The sequence below is a fragment of the Idiotropiscis lumnitzeri genome, chromosome 3, assembly GCF_059441095.1.
Source record: "Idiotropiscis lumnitzeri isolate Australia: NSW breed Sydney's pygmy pipehorse chromosome 3, RoL_Ilum_1.0, whole genome shotgun sequence".
NCBI lineage: Eukaryota > Metazoa > Chordata > Actinopteri > Syngnathiformes > Syngnathidae > Idiotropiscis > Idiotropiscis lumnitzeri.
The window spans coordinates 20287195-20304775 of NC_142393.1; the positions used below are offsets into that span (position 1 = coordinate 20287195).

The window sequence follows — 17581 nt, forward strand, 5'->3', positions numbered from 1 at the left end:
TCACATTTTCAACAGGAGTTCGTGATCTTTTTCAACCATTTGTACAGTACAGATAACATGATGTGACCTCCTATGGAAAAACATCTTAAAAGGTTTCCAAAAACACTGAAAAAAAGTATTTATATATATATATATATATATATATATATACATATATATATATATATATATATATATATATATATATGTATATATAGGCGGGGTTCACCCTGAACTGGTTGCCAGCCAATCGCAGGGCGCACAATAACAAACAACCATACGCACTCCCAATCACACCTAAGGACAATTTAGAGTGTTCCTTTAACCGACCAAGCATGTCTTTGGAATGTGGGAGGAAACCGGAGAACCCGTAGAAAAAGAAAACCCATGCAGGCAAGAAAGAACATGCAAACTCCACACAGGAAGGCCGGAGCCGGAATCGATGCCATGACCTCCGTGCTGCGAGGCCATTTTGCTAACCAGTCTTTCACCGTGCCGCCCTATACGTGGATCCATATATCAATAATGTTGATGCAAATAGTGATATACAATTATAGAACTGTGTATGAGAATGATAAGGTAATTTTACGTCATCAACAAATGACCTGACCTGTCTATCCAATTTAAAAATAAAAAATGAGGCCTGCCTGTAGTCTACGGCAATATGGCTGATGTGACAAATAAAGATAGCCACGTTTACGAAACATTTTTTTTGTCATTATGGGGCGTTTTGTGTAGACCACTGAGGGTCTTTTTTTTTATTATTATTATGGAATGAGGCTGCAACCTGCTGAAACGGTACTTATTCGTCCTCTTTGAAATCCAGCCGTACTAAATTAAGGACAAGAGTCGAGGAGCAAGGAATCATGTTTGTCTGGATGCGCTGTACCTTGGTGGTGGGCCTAATTAGCATAGCGTCCCCGTGTGACAGCACAAAGGGAATGGCCTAGTGTCAAAACGGGAGACACATCAATAACTCTCGGGTGGGGCACAGTCGACGCAGGGCTGACCAGGAGAGATAAAGGATCTAAATTAGAAGGTGAATGATAGGCTGTCATCCTCTTATCAGCAAACTGCTCTTATCTCGTCTCCCATTCCCAGGCAGGAGATCCCAGTGTGAGTCTCGGAACAATTAAAGAGGAGGCCTCCAGGGACCGGTACTGCCTGGATAATTGATGTGCAATGAATGAAGCGTTGCGATTGGCTGCTGACCAGCCCAGGGTGCACACTGTTCCTAATTAAGCGAAGTGTTATAGGACAGAAATGGTTGAATGAATGACGCACGAGTAAATAGTTGCCCTTGTAGATTGTCGTTGCATCATAATAGTTTATATTTACAGTTTCAACACAGGATCGAAAGTTACTCGAGAAGTAATGCTTCAAGCCCCGCTTCGACTTGCTCCACAATAAAAAGCTGGAGCAGTCCGGTGTGTCCAACTGCACTTTATTGGCCTCCAATAAAAGTGGCGCCTGTTGATCAGAGGCACACTTTGCCTGTTGACCGAGCACACAAAGTCGGGAGTGCGGTGCAGACTGTGGGAAAGCCCCGCTCGGACTTTACTCACACGTCTACTCGTCAATGGGGTTGACCTCCCAGCCACAAAAGACCTTTTCATCTCCGCTCACAAACAGAGGCTAACAGCACGGTGTGTACGTGGGTGTGTGTGTGTGTGCGAGAGACAGCGAGAGAGAAAGAAGACAGGCCAATTGTGCCTTTATTCAAAGTGTTAAATCATCTCTTAAAAAATATGTTGCCGGGTGTTTTGCAGCAGCTACCACTTGTACTTGGCTCCAGGAAGATAGAAAATGTCTTCTTTTGACCGACAAAACGAGAATAAATGTAAAAAAAATTAGGACGTTGTATTCACCTTATTCAATATTTAAGCAGTGGTATCTTTATATACAAGTTTGATTCAAAACAAATGGAACGGTTTCTGTCAAATTATTTGCTTCAGTTGAATGGTCATAGTGCTGCTCTTTCTGATGTGTGCATCTTGGCATCCTGGGGACAGCATAACGCAAACACACACACACTGTCTATAGGCCACAGCTCCTCAGTAAGCAACATATTAGACATTCTTTGCTTGCGGGGGATAAATAATGTATGCCTGTGAATATTGTATTATTACAGTCAGAGTTTGTTAGTTGCAGTGACTTGTTAAATGTGCAGGGGGTCAATTGTCTGGTGCACGGGTGTGTGTCTAACTGTACGATGGTTGACTTCAGTCATATTCCACTGTGTCGCTTGCTTTGCTTCAGGCCTCACGGTCATTGAGGATTCAAAATTGTTCACATTACAAATGAAAAAAGATTTGGAGCAAACAAGACGCTTGCTTTGCTCTGCTAATTCACATTGGTACTGTAAATGACAATAATATTTATTTATTTTTTCCCCAATTTAAATTACTGTTTTGGGCCCCAGGAAAAAAAAAAATATATATATATTTTTTTACAGTGTACAGTCACAAAGTATTTGTGCTTGTCCCAGCACTGTTTGTGAGCTAAATATCAGAGAATGCCATTTACCAGTCACTGTTTGCTCATAGTGTACATCTGAATGCAGTTCTGGAAATGAGCGGTGGTGTTCATTTGCGGCCTCAGTATGATGATATAAACTTTGGGCAGGAAGTAGCCCCACAGGACGGCCAAAACGCTGAAGAGTATGGCAAAAACGTGCGCAGCCATGGTGAAGGGGTCTCTGCTGACAAGATAGACGGTGAAGAAGCTGATCCAGGAGACGAGGTACACCAAGAGGCTGAAAGTGACGCACTTGGCCTCGTTGTAGTTGGCCGGCAGGTCTTTGCCCATGTAGCTAAAGAAAAAGCACACCATGCTGAGGAGCGACATGTACGCCAGCTCGACGCCCGCGCCAAATGACAGGGTCTTGCTACACTCCAGGACAATCCTGTCCTTGTAGAAGTCCACATCCTGGGACGGCTCAGGTGGGTCAAGGGCCACGCGGGTGACGGAAATGAGCAAAGCAATGGCGGATATGAAGAAAATGGTCACTTCGGGCCCTTGTTTTTTGGCCCACTTGTCGTAGGCCAGTGGCAGCTTGGAGGCCAGCTTGAATATGCAGACCACCTGCAGGGAGCGCACGGTGATGCAAGCCAGACACACGCTGAAGCTGAATGTGAACAGCGGTTGCTTGAGGAGGCATGACACGCGGGACGGGGGGCCAAAATGGCACAGAGAGCTCAAAGCGGCGGCAGTTAGCGCAGCTAACATTAGCAGGCAGGTGCGTCCCCCGGCTGACTTGGCCACGGGGGTGTGGAGGTGGAGCAGGAGAATGACTGCCGAGCTGCAGGTCAGAAAGAGGCAGCACGCCAGGAAGAAAAGGAGCGCCACGGCGAGGGGCGCGTTCCAGGCCAGAAGAAGAACCGTACGGTTCTGACACTGCTCGCTGCTCGCAGGAGCCCACTGCTCGTGTGGACACGGCTGGCATTGAGTGGATTCTGGGAACAGGAGATCATCAGGGAGGATTCTTCTCATTAATGTCCACATAGACAGACTCACCCAATCTCTTAGGTCAGTACAGTAATTCTGCAAGTGTGGTATGAGTATTTGGGTAACTTTCAGGGAGTGTTTCATCAATTTTAAGTCTATTTAGATATTTTTTTAAACTTACATTCAAACAAAAATATTTCTTCTAATGGGTTTGGGTATAACAACTTTTATCTTGTGCACCCGAAGACAACCCATGGTAGTCTGGAGAGAACAAAAACTGAATGCAGTAAGGTCCGAGCCCAGATTTTAACCCTCAACCACGCTTCAACTATTTTATAATTTTCATTCTCATTTTGTGGTTCTAAATTTAATTATTTTAATATTGTAAGGCGAACTTGTGTGACATGAAAGCATCCAAAATTAAAATGTATTCTCATTACTATTTTTTCATTTGTAGTGTGGGTATTTGTTGTCTTTACATCCATTTGATATACTACTTCTTGTTGAGGGTGGTAGTTTTGAGAATAAATTATAAATGTATTAGTAAAATAGATTTGTTTGCACATGTCCCCCCTCATCTATGAATGATCTGTGGGTTTTAAAAATCCAACATTTCCAGCACAATACGTTAACCCAAGTTTTATTCGCGTAGGTTGTTATTGGTGTTTAGCGCCATCTGCTGGTTGACCTAGATATAACAGGACTGGTAAATCTTGGGTTAAGTGTGTGATTTCCCTGTTGTCCTGTTAGATACCTGTTAAAAATAATTCAACCAAGTTAAAAACTAAAATGTAAAAAATAAAATAAAAAGTGGGGGGAAACTGAATTATTTCATGAGTTGTCTTGTCACACTGGACTGGATAAGTGGTATTGAAAATGGCCGTCGAAATGTTTACCACTTATGTTGAGAAAGGTGGAAGCAGGACAGGACTGGCAGTCGAAGCAGCAAGCGTGTTGCCCTCTCATCAACTTCTTGTGGCCTTTCGGGCAGGGCGGAGAACAGATGGACGACGGCACCTGGACACAAGAAACAGGAGGCATCGAGATTGTTTTAAGTCTCCTGTTATGTTGGCGGATCAGAGTGACCCATTTTAAAATTAAAGAACTACATTTTAAAATACTTATTTTCCCCTCAGAATGGGATTGTTCATCTTTATAATGATTCAAACACAGAACCTCCCGGATCAGGTGGCAGATGTGCTAATAACCAGTAGTCAACTGTGCTGCCAACCACCGCCACGCCATATTTGTAGTAAAGAAAATAGCAGTGTGTTATATATTAGTGGAGGTATAATTATATATTGCTAGTGTTTCATAAATTTAAGTGAATTTATGTGACTTTTATGGTGTATTTGCTCGCTTTTAAGACAAGTAACAGGGGCGTAACAAAACCCGATTTTTAAAGGGAAAATTGGTATTGATCTCAAAGAAGTGAGGGCAACCAATCGAACCGATTTAAATAGTTCAACTTTAAACTGTACAGTTCCTTAATCATAATGCATCCCATGTATCAAGAGAAATAATAAATTGTCCTTTATGGGAAAGCTGCAAACCCCTAGTAATTGTATAACTTACACAGTATTTTCAGAGAAAATGCCCCTTTTAGAGGACCCCACCACCCCAGTGGCAAAATGGTACAGAGGTAAATCTTACTGATCTGGACGTCATTCCGGTGCTGTGCCACTCGATGGCCTCTTCATCAAGTGTAAGCTGAAGGGGATGTGGTTTGAAGGAGCCCACCACTCGCAAGGACCACTCGGTACCTCTCCAAATCCACGTTACTATATCATATCCAGTTGGAGGGTCACCGTTTGCATCAAAGTACACAGAGGTGTTTTCCAGAGTGAATCTTGTCTCTTTGAACATGGGCAGGAGCTGAGAGCAAAGAGGGGGAGTTTGTGAAGAAAACACCTTGGTTGTGTTCGAAATTGTAATGTAATGACTAAAAATGGCTTACTTACACCCAAAGATGTGAATGCTGATTACGGCAATACAGCATTCATTTGTGTAATGTAATAGCGGATGTTACAACAGGTGTTATTAACTTTATTGTATATTGATAATGTACCACATCGTTTGTGCATGTTGTACTCTTTTATTTTATTTCATTTATTTAACATCAGTCGAAGCGACTGCTGATGAAAACGAGCCCTTTGAATTTGTATCGGAGTCACTCGCTAGCCACTAAGTAGTGCTGTTTGAATCTGTAGAGCAGGGGTCTTCAATTCTGTTCCTTGAGGATCTCTGTCCTGCCTGTTTTCCATCTCTCTCCCTTCACGCCTGATTCAAATGAACAGGATCTTTATCTAGTGTCTGCAGATCTCGCTGATTATCTGATCATTTGAATCACCTTTTTTAATGCGAAAAATAGGTATATCGCATTTTTCTACAATATTTAGAGGCGTTATGACGGTATTACGAGGTGGATTATGTCACTTAAATACACACTGATGACCAAAACGTACTATTGATAAATTTCATAAATCAATGATGCAACTTTCCTTTATGTGGGACTATGTGGCATTAAGTTGGTCAGTAGCTGCGTTTTGAAAATCTTAGATAATGTAGGTCGCAATAGACGGGCTGACGAATAGCATCAGTGTCACAGCGTTTTGACCCCAACCTGCTAATTTATTTTAAATGAATTTCCGAAGAACTTTCAGTTGACATGAATCTGCTAAATTGTAATTATCTGACAGCAATAACATCATTAGTGTTGAAAATGTACTTGTTTATTTGACTGATGAGTGAACTACATAGTCCACTATGGTAAAATTGCGATGTTGAGATTGAGAGTAGGGAATGAGTGAGTGATTTAAGACAAGCCCTTCATTTTGGGTAAAACAACAGAGCTGACCTGCCAAGGATACACCCTCCTTTTTTGGCACCGTCGAGAGTCACATTGAAGAGCTTGGTGGAGAGCATGGGCAACAGCATACACTGCTTTGTATACGTTGAAGGAAGAGGTGATGTCATACTTCTCCAAAGTGAAGTTGTTCCTGGCCAGGCTGAACACATCTGTGCTCTGCAGACAAACACCACTGGTGACACTCGAACCTGCCTGAGCGTCACCGTGATGCAACGAAGCTTCCACGATCCTCCTGCCAAACGTCCTAAACCCACTCATGGCCGTGTTCTTGATGGCAACGCCGAGCACCGTTCCAACAGTGTGGATGCCAGGGATCCCGGAAATGCGGGTCGCAGCTGACCAATCCTCCGTGCCGATCCAAACCTTTCCTGTCACGTTGCCTTCAACAACGAACGGGAAGAAGCCACTGAGTTTGGACTTACTGGAGAAGAGCACAATGGTGTTGACCTTTGTCCTGAGTATGCCGTCCACTATGCCCCTCATCAGGTTGGCTGTCTCGCTGCTGTAGGCTGGGATGATTCCCTGGTAGGCCACACAGATGCCGTGGGCCGGGGCCAGCTGGGCCAGGCTCTGCATGCCATCCAGGCCGTAATCGTTGTCGCTGCCCAACAGAGCGATCCAGGTCCAGTTGAAACGAACCAGCAGCTGGATTATTGCCTCCACCTGATTCTTGTCGCTGGGAATGGTGCGGAAAAAGGATGGGTAGAGCACCTTGTTGCTCAACTTTTTGTTTGATGCTTCATAAGAGATCTGCGGTAAAAAGAATACATACACTCCTCACAAAAGGTTAGGGAAATTTGGCTTTTGGGCGACATTTCAGGATGAAGCCAAAACATTTACCTGTGGCATGAGGGAAGCCCCCAGTAGAGCAGCAGGAGTAAAAGTTTTGCTGCTGCTGTCAGGCCCGATGACAGCCACTGTCATGTTGGCAAAAACGGATTCAGTGTTGTTAGGTGGGCGTCGGTACTGATCGGCCAGTATGTCCAGGGTGGCCAGCAGACTGGCCGGAACAGAGCAGATGTCGTACAACTGGTAGCCCAGTGACACTCCTGGCAAGAGATAGTGAGCGCCAGTCTTGTTGTTGATTTCTTCAACAGCAAATCGCATGGCTTGCATCATGTGGAACCCATGCTTGTTGAGGCGGCCTCTATAAATTAAAGATAAATAAATTGGAATAAAAATTCAAAAGCTTGTGGGTCATGTTCTCCCCATGCCTGCCTGGGTTTTCTCCAGGCACTCCACCTTCCTCCCACATGTGTGTGTGCGTGTGTGTGTGTGTGTATTAGGTGTGTGTGCCTCACTTAATTGAGAGTGTTTCATGTGTAAACTGTAATTACGAGCTATATGACATGTTTAAAGCCTGTTTTTATTAATATTATTAATAATAAATATTAATCATTAGAATGTTAACTTTTTCGAGAGCCGTTTTTTTAGGCTCCCTCGCGCCTCCTCAGGATCATCAAAAAAGGGTTATATTGTTGAACTACCATACAGACTTAAGATCTCTCACACGCTCTTGTATCATCCTCTCTCTAGTTTGTGTGCTCACTGTGCTGCATTGTCTGTACAACCCAAAAAAACAAAACGTAAAACAATAATCTTCATTATAAATATGACATACAAAGACGAGCGTTGTTGTTATGTTGTTGATCCAGTAAACTCACTCATTACATGGACCCAGAGCAGGCAAACCAGCACTTGCGCCATTTGTGTCATGGAGAGGAAAGAGTCCAGCAATGGAGAAGTCTCCCTGAAGATGTAGTCCTTCTCCTTGGGAGATGTAGTCCAGTTCGCCATTAGTCACCTGCAGAACCAGGCAACAAAAGAAAAGACGTAGAAGTGTCATACACATATCATAATTCGTCAAAAGCAAAAAAAGGCTGATATGGAAGTGCCACTCTGCTCATGAAAGCCAGGTTATGAAGAGAAGTTTTCTAGGTGTGGATTTAAGGCTGTGGGGTGAGAGGATCAGGATTTTGCATCTTACCCTGGTGAGTAATATGCATTTGCATGTCTAATTTGTTTGTTAGAGGATTACTTATCATGTCACATAAATGTCATAACCAGTGTAAAGGGCCATCTCAATTGATGTTTTTGAAACTCACACGTTTTTTTTACCTTACGTGTGTTTAGTGCCTGGTGACTATAACCTGCATTTATTCTGCATGAGAATGACCTTTAACTGGATTTACTTGGTTTAAACATCTTAATCTGCGTTTGAAATATCCATCGGGTAAATGGTTGTTTATGCATGTGTAGTTTGCATTGCGGCTGATATTTGAAGCTTATTTTTTCAGATGTGCCTGTTGAATTGGCAAAAATTTGACTCTTACCTGCATCCGAGCCAGGGTTATTATGTTTAGACAGCATTACAGTGTATTTTGTCAACCACAGCATTAAGGATGCAAATGGACATGCAAATGTTTGTTATGTCAACATTTTATGGAGTATATTTTCTGGAAAAGCAGGATCAAGTAGAAATATGAAAGACTGCGAACAAAGTTGTTGTTTTCCCAGGTTCTTTAAAAAAGTATTGAATTATAACTATAATGCAACACACAATGATTAAAATAATATGGATCAGGAAAACGAGTAAAACAATTCACAAATACAAAGTAACACATTTTTATAAATTTATTCAATCAAAGATAGAGCAGATTTTTCCCATTTTTTTTTCACTATTACCTAATCGAGCCATTTTTTTCCCTTTGGCATTGCTATATGCTATATTATCTGATTGGTTCAAATTACGACGCAAGGAGGAAATTGAGCAAGCTTTTCTGGGTCAAACTAAAAAACTAATATGAACAACGACTGGAATAGTTGATGTGATGCAAAAATCGGAAATATATGTTTAAATCGGCCTCAAAAATACATTTATGGATATATAAAGCCATATCTGGAAAAAAAGACACAAAAACATAATTTTGGCTGCTGAGTGTTGTGTACTGCAGAGAATTATGATTCATTTGGTAAAAATATAAAATGTTTAAAACATCTATCCATTTTTATAATGCGGAAGGGGATATATATATATATATATATATATATATATATATATATATATATATATAAATATATATATATATATATATATATATATATGTATATATATATATATATATATATATATATATATATATATATATATATATATATTTGTCAATGAATGTGAAAAAAATCTGATAAAAGAAACGAAAATGAGGCGTTCGGCTGTTGGTGACGTCACTACTCCGCGACGCACATGTTGAGGTGAAAGTGCGAGCTGCCATTTTTGGGGATAATTCTTACTTATTAGTTCAGCTAAAGGTAACGAGCAACAAATCGCTCCACTTTGACGTCTGCTAATTTATTAATCCCACTGTTGTTCTGCGCAGGTATTCACCTCTGAATTAAAGAAGCTTTGCCATTTCATCTCAGGCTAAAGCGTAAGCTAGCTCGTAGTATGCGGATGGCTAAATATCTGTCGCTGGCTAAGTGTTAGCTGTGGCTGTAAACAAACACTTGAGCAATTGAGCAAACTGCTTCCCGAGTGCCAACTCAAAAGCTGCACGTTTGTTATTTTCCTGACAGCATCCCCATAGGTTAGCGACTAGTATAGCGTTATAACAGTGTTTTGCTTAGTTGGCAGCGGAAGGACGCACCTTTTTTTGTTGGTTTGTTTTTAATCTTGCGTGTACTTGCGTGAAGTGCAACTTTAGTTTGGATGACAGTGACTCAAGTGGTTTCCCCCAACTAGCTCGAGCTCCGTCAATTTAGAGCGGAGTCGTGGCGAGCCTGCTCCCAGGGAGACGCGCACCAGCACACGGACATGTCGTCGTTTTCCGAGGCGGCGCTGGAGAAGAAGCTGTCCGAGCTGAGCAGCTCGCAACAGAGCGTTCAGACTTTGTCCCTGTGGATCATCCACCACCGCAAACACTCGGGCCTCATCGTCAAAGTCTGGCACAGAGAGCTGAAGAAAGGTGAGACTCTGATGTAGCAGACTAATCAAACGCTGTGGTCTTGTTATTAGATTATAAATGCCTAAACATTTGTAGTAGTATAGTATAATAGTAGTGGGCTGGAACCATTTTGGAATTAATTTCAAATTGAAATTAACAGCGCATTGGCTGTACAAGCTCCAGAGTTTGCAGAGAAGCCGCAAATTCCCGAAACTTTTTTGACTTAAAGCACTGTAGCCCCCCAGCCCAGTTAAAGCTGAAGAAAATCATGTATGGACGTTTATATTTGTATTTCTTTTGTCTTGAAAACCAGTTTTGGTCTTTGCTTTCATTCTAGAATAGAGTACTTATGATTTGAAATCTATGAAAGTTTGAACTTAGAGTTCAAAGAGAGAGAAATGTGAGAAAATATTAATGCCTATCTGGAAAAAAAAAATTAAATGTGTGGTGAAGCCACAGTGAGGTGCACGCATGCTGATACACAGGCGGGGCGGCAAACTTTACATTAGAGTCTCCCAAGAATTTTCAACAAGCCGCTACATCCCCCCAAATCTTTATGGCGATCGATAAAACTACGCTAGTCATAGCCTGATAATATTCAAATGAAACTTTGTGTGATTTTAACGTTGGAATTAAATATTTTCAGTCTATCGTTGGTGTATTAATATCAAGATTCACAAAAATTTGGTGAGATTCGGCCAAGGTTTGGGGGCGCAGCGGCTTCTTTTATTCCAATGTTAAACTTCACGAATGTAGCCTGATTTGGGCCGACATACTTGTTGCAGACAAACGTACTGTCTCTTTTGAGTTGTCTTGATGCATTGTAACCCGTGTAGTGTGAAAATCTCTATGACTGGTCCTTTGGCGTTTGCGAAATGTTATACATCTTGCCACATAGTGTGACATGCCTTACCTCGTCCTTTGATTGGTTCTTTGGCACTGACCAATAGGAAGACGGTGCCCTCTTAATTAAGAGAGGCGAGATGTGTAGTGTGATTCAAACTGATGGGAACTATTAACTTCACCACTGAATTGGTATACAAGAGTCCCGTGTATATTCGGGTCACTTTCTCATGGTTTCTCTATTCAAATTTTTTGTCCTCTTTCTGAAGTGCTCCAAGATGTACTGTCTAAATAGGAAAGTAGTACAGTAATCCACTGATGTATGTAATATGTCCTGACTGAGAGACCATATTTGTCAGGGAGCAGCTAAATTTAGTCCAGAAGTTACGGATAGTATGGTTATTAATTATTTGCTGTTATTATTAATATTTTTTAATTAAATTATCAGTAACTCATTTAAGTTTGTACAATGACTTTGAAATGACGGAGGTGTGGCGGAAGATTTTTCTTATTTTAAAATGTACCTTGACTCAATAGAGCTGTGTTGTTGTCACGTTTCAAATATAATTTGTTCTCCTGCAGCTAAAACCAGCAGGAAGCTGACGTTCCTCTATCTGGCCAACGATGTCATCCAAAACAGTAAAAAGAAAGGACCCGAATTCACCAAAGACTTTGAGACGGTTCTCATTGATGCCTGCTCTCATGTTGCCAGGTATGTGGCGATAAATAAAACTTTGTAAATCTAAATGTAGGTCATGACATGAATGATTGTTTTTATTGTTAAGTTTTGTTTAATTAAATTCTTGTTTAAAAAAAACACTGACTTTTGATTTTAATTTAGCTATATTTGAAACTGCAACTAAACCATAACTTGCTAAAATTTAACATGGGCTAAAATAATACTGTCTAAAAACACTAAAGACTCGTATTATGTCATGGATATACTGGGCCAGTGCCGGTTTGGGCAGGCCCTCCATATAAAGACCTGTGACTCACCTAAAAAGGCTTAATTGGGACACTTGAGAGACCAAGCGTTCTTGCTGCGAGCAGCTTGTCACTCCCAGGTGAAGTTTACTGTAAAAGTGACTCTTAAAGAAAAAGTGAATTAAACACCAAAAACAACCAAGCTGAATGATGTGTGATTTAGCACTATTATGCTAGGTTCAAACAGGACATGAGATATTGCGTAACGCCGCGTGTCGGTTTTTGGGGGAAAACAAGTTTGAACATTGCTCGTCAATCTGATGACCGGTGATTGTTTGTATTGTATTACTTTAGCTAATGTTAAATGCTATCTTGGTTGACAGTTCAATAGCTGTAAGCAAGCCAATGCACTCAAAATTATAAAATCTTTTTTGCTATAAGAGTCTGACTGTCTTGTTTACCTTGCGCCGGCCTCGTTCCACATTATAATATTGTAAATAAGATGTCAGAAAAACTCAGTTTACGCTGGGTCTAACTGGTGACCGCAGCGTTATGCTAGTAGGACTACATTTCCCATGATCCTTAGACATGAAAGCAGGAATTAGCTCTAGCTCTGGCATGACAAAACCTTATAGAAGCCTCCTGGCGATTAGAAAAGGATGAGAATGACAATGCAAACATGAATGTGAAAGTAAACAGGAACAAATGTTTACTTCTCGGTCCCACACAGACAGCAATTTTATTATCCCACGTTGTAAAACTGGAAACGCACAGCCAAGAACCCTCAGTTGACTGCAGGATTAGACAAATATGACTACATTTCCCATGGTTCTTTGATACAGATTGCGAGAAGTAGTCCTAGTTCCACGAATGACGGAAATGTATATGCCTGCTGTTAGATGCGGATGAGATTGACAATGTGAATGGAGGAGGAAGGAATTTGAATTAAAGACGACAAACTGAAAAGCTGACATCTGTTAACACACATATATATATATATATATATATATATATATATATATATATATATATATATATATATATATACATATATATATATATATATATATACATATATATATATATATATATATATACATATACACATACACACATACACACAGGTTAATCATAACTTTCATGCTCCATGCACTTTGAGCACTAGTTTTATCTTTGCTGTTTGTTCTTCCACTAATTTCCGCTGTTGTCTTGCAGTGAAGTGGACGAGAGCTGCAAAAAGCACATGGAGAGACTCCTGAACATCTGGAAGGAGCGCAACCTCTACAGAAGTGACTTCATTCAGCAGCTCACCCTGGCCATCGAAGACTCCAACAGCCCTCAGCCTACAGGTTGTCAAATAATAATAATAATAATAGTAAACAGACGACATGTTCATTATCATAATACACCGATATTGTGACGTAATCACAGTGGAAGAAAAGAAACCGGTGAAACGAACCTACCAGAAGATCCAGCAAGAGGAAGAGGAGGATGAGGATGACGACTACAGAAGCATCAGCTCTCCTCATAACGCAGATGCCTCCGCTAATCAACTAGTAAGGAGGCAACTCTTTTCTTTGTCAGAACGAGGGCGTTGACCATTGTGCCACCTTTCCCACATGAGAGCAGAAGTACTTGGAATGGTCATGCAAAAAATCTAAAATATTACAGTGCTCTACTGTACAGGTGTGCCTATTTTGATCCCTGCTTTGTGTTGCTCTTTTAGTTTTTTTTTTTTTTTGGTCACTGTTTCCATCTCTTCTTCTGTCTATTTTAATGTTGTTGTAACACACTTTCAGACAGAGGAGCTGGTGAAAGCGTTGCAGGACTTGGAGAACGCGGCATCAGGCGACGCAGCGGTTCGACAGAAAATCGCCTCATTGCCGCAGGAAGTCCAAGATGTCTCGTTACTGGAAAAAATAACTGGTACGTTGAATATGTTTTCCTCTTAAATTGCAAACAGCAATACAGTGAATCCCTTGTACTACTTGTTTATTAGTATATAAACCCTAGGTTATAAATAAAATCAACATAAATAAAAACAATTATTGTCCTTAAAAAATGAAAACAGGGTCTGCGTTTGATTATTTTCACAACAATGACAGTGATGAACATAAAGACAAATGGAATGAATGACTAAATGAGATGCACGTCCTCCCATATGCCCCTCCCCCTGTAGACAAGGAGGCAGCAGACAAGTTGTCCAAGACAGTGGACGAAGCGTGTCTTTTGCTAGCGGAGTACAACGGCCGCCTCGCCGCAGAGCTGGAGGACCGCCGGCAGTTGGCGCGCATGTTGACTGACTACATCGGCAGCCAGAAGGAGGCGCTAGTGGAGAGGGAGAAGAAGCTCGAGGCAAGGCAAACTCAAAAATCAACTCCACCAGTCTTCTTTTCCAACCTGTATGGAGCCATGGCACATATTTTACGCACACCACCAAACAAAAATGTCACATTGTGAAATGTGGGCTCGTTTTAGTTGAACACAGTTATTACTTTGTATGAATAGAAACGTGGACTCACAGTTTACTTGTCGCATCTGCTATCCAGTGGAAAAAATAGACATACAGTATTTTTTCATCCGCAGTTTGTTTGTTCTTTAAAATCTGATCTTTTGTATATTGACTTTCAGAACGTTTCATCATTAGTGTGTCAATTAGGAAAGCGCTTCAATTTCATGCTAGTTGATTTCAAGAACGTTGTCATTCCTGCTGTCTCCTGGATCGGTAGAGGAATAAAGATGTCTGAATGCTGCTCTTCTGTGCAGGAATACAAACAGAAGCTAGCCAGGGTGACCCAGGTGAGGAAGGAGCTCAAATCCCACATCCAGAGTCTGCCCGACCTCTCCCTCCTTCCCAACGTGACCGGCGGTCTGGCCCCGCTCCCCTCGGCCGGTGACCTCTTCTCCACCGACTGAATGGTGGAGCTCAGACCAACTACCCCCTCGTGTCCTCCCGCACCCACCTACCAACACACACCCCCAGCATAACCATTGCAGGCTGTGTTGCTTGCTGGGGCCTGATGAGGTCACAAGGTACCAGCAGGACAAGAGAAGGGTGGGCTTGTGGGATCGCGGTCGGGACATTAATATTAGGTTTTGTGAAATCGCAGCACTCTGCGGAGAAACAGAGACTCTGTCAGTCTGGATTTTCCTGCTTAGTTTCCACGCCGCCAGCTTGGAGTTAGTTCTTTCCTGTTTGTTTTTATCATTCTTTTTATTTTTATTTGTAATGATATAACATGTAAGTGAATAAAGAGGCAAGGGTTAGTAGGCCGGAGTTAAAGTTGTCGAGTGGCATTCGTGGAGCTGTTTCTGTTACCTGGATTGCGAATTCTTAATTGGCCTTATCAGAGCTTGTGACTACACCGTCGTGAGATTGTACCATTGATTTTGTTGAATATTGTTTTTCTGTTTTGTTTTAAATAGTCCAGGTGGAGATTACACAGTGCCACCATGGCAGATAAAATCAGAGATTTTTCAGATTTTCACCACCACATGTGCTTCATTTTATTGTATGCAATTATTGGTAATTCAGACAACAAACCACCCCAAAAAATGTCAGTGGCTTCTATCATGTTAACCTCAAGTTTTGTCTCGAGTCACAACTAATGCAACAGATGGGAATACAACTATGAAGTGCAAATAATCAACTCGAGCAAAATGCACCACCTGCTTAGGAAAAGATGTGATTATCTATCCAAGTATTGCCCCCGGTCCCAGTTGTAGATTCAGACGTCACAAAGCAGTCACTGTGCATTCGGTGTGTGTTACATCCATTTCAGGTCAGCAAGATTGAAGTAGCTTCCTTTGGTTTGTTCCGTGTGATTCATTTTTTAATTTCGATTGTCTCCAAACAAAAATATTTTGATGTCAAAATGTCCGGAATATGTGCAGCTTTCACAGTTTTTTGCTAAACCAAAGTGTGTGCGCGTGTGTGAATGTGTATTATTTTTTTTAATGCAGTCAATGGCAGGCCTCCCTAGCACATTCTTGACTTCTGTAGTCAACTAAAAAGAGTCTGTGTAAAAAGGTACAAAGGCTCATGTACTGTAGCCACTGGAAGCCAGGAAGGACTTTTCAACAGTTTTTGTCACTGTAGTTTAGTTAGACGTATCTACTCTCGCCCTCACGCTGTGCAGTCTGCGTTTCTCTGCATAACCACCTTGTACAAGCTGGAGTCTACCAGTAGGGTAGTTTTATTTCTGTAATGAAAGTGATTCGATGGATGCCAATAAAATGGAACCATTTGAACAAATATATATAGTATATTCAAGTTTATTAAAAAACAGGTGCAAAACGTGTACAGGATATGCTTACTTTTTTTTTTAAACTAGTAATGGAATACAGTGAACCCTCGGTTATCGCGGTTAATGGGGACCGAGACCACCCGCGAAAACTGAAAATCCGCGAAGTAGCGGCGCACCTTCAAAAATGCTTAAAAAAAAAAAATGTGCGAAATAGCGGCGCACCTTCAAAAATGCTTAAAAAAAATAAATAAATATATATATATATATATATATACGGGTAGAGAGAGAGAGTGAAATTCATGTTATAACAAAAAAAAAAAATATTATTAAAACTTATTTTTTTATTCCCCAGCCATTATTTTTGTATTTATTCAATTACTTCTTTTTGTATTTATTTAATTACTTCGACTTTTACCTGCTGGTACGCCGTCCGGTGTGCCCTGTGAAATGAAAGGTGGCATTCTTCATTTATTTATTTATTCATGTATTCATTCATAACTGACAGCCTCGCGCTCCGCTCATGCCCGGGCGGAAGGTGTTCCTCTTCGGCTTAACTACCACGCACGTCGGCCGGTCTCCTCCGGAGCTCTCGCACGGTCCCGAACGGAGCGAAATGTCGCCCCGCTAGTGCCCGGGCGGAAGTTGTTCCTCTTCGGCTTAACTGCCACGCACACTGGCCGGAGCTCTGGTACGGTCCGAACCGTGCGAAACGTCGTCCCAAATTGTGCCCGGGGGAACGTGCTCTTCTTCGTCCACTCTCCTCTCCGCCCACGCTCTTCTTCGGCGCACGCCGGCCGTCTAACCGCTCCAGTGCTCCGTCGTGCCGCTCGGCGAAACTACAATGCCCCCGGATATTTTTTAGACCCGCGAAGCACTGAACCCGCGAAAGGTGAACCGCGAAGTAGCGAGGGTTCACTTTGCAATATGATTTGCCCCACAGTTGGAAATTGCTTTATATGTGCAAATAAATGGTGATCAGATAATCCTTTAATGCGATGTCCCAAATAGTATGTTAGGAATTGTATAACATACACTTGCTAGAAGGAGCTTGAGTTGAGTTGCGTTGACATTCTTAATCCCGCAGGAACAGCAAGCTTATGAGTACTTCTAGGAACCCAGCTATGGCGACAATGCCTCACTTTTTATCATCTCATAGCAATAGAAGCGCTGTTTTAAGTATGTTTACAATATCCAGGTCAAGTGCACATTTTACACTTTGTTTAAATATTTGCTTTAATATCTGTTCTTCCCCAACCCCATAGTTAGGTGAAATGTGACATCTGCCCAGGAGACCAAAAGAATATTGATATTGATTGTTTAAAAAAAAAACA

At 41.5% G+C, this 17581-nt stretch overlaps 2 protein-coding genes across 3 annotated transcripts; one reads left to right on the plus strand and one right to left on the minus strand.

The window, feature by feature from the left end:
• Nucleotides 1-1734: 1734 nt before the first annotated feature.
• tas1r1 (taste receptor, type 1, member 1) lies at nucleotides 1735-8141 on the minus strand. Its single transcript, XM_088289730.1, has 6 exons — nucleotides 7960-8141; nucleotides 7136-7442; nucleotides 6284-7045; nucleotides 5080-5301; nucleotides 4323-4443; nucleotides 1735-3434 (listed from the first exon to the last, which is right to left on the minus strand). The coding sequence occupies exons 1-6, from the start codon at nucleotides 8139-8141 to the stop codon at nucleotides 2509-2511; spliced, it is 2520 nt and encodes an 839-aa protein (XP_088145856.1). The 3' UTR covers nucleotides 1735-2508.
• Nucleotides 8142-9524: 1383 nt separating this feature from the next.
• On the plus strand, nucleotides 9525-15280 carry rprd1b (regulation of nuclear pre-mRNA domain containing 1B). Of its 2 annotated transcripts, none has more exons than XM_088292133.1 (8): nucleotides 9525-9604; nucleotides 10035-10257; nucleotides 11662-11791; nucleotides 13219-13352; nucleotides 13435-13559; nucleotides 13803-13929; nucleotides 14183-14358; nucleotides 14770-15280. In XM_088292133.1, exons 2-8 carry the CDS (start codon nucleotides 10107-10109, stop codon nucleotides 14917-14919), a joined length of 993 nt encoding a protein of 330 aa, XP_088148259.1. In that variant the 5' UTR covers nucleotides 9525-9604; nucleotides 10035-10106; the 3' UTR covers nucleotides 14920-15280. The 2 variants fall into 2 exon arrangements, with proteins under 2 accessions (XP_088148259.1, XP_088148260.1); XM_088292134.1 differs by having other exon boundaries at nucleotides 9537-9672.
• Nucleotides 15281-17581: the final 2301 nt, after the last annotated feature.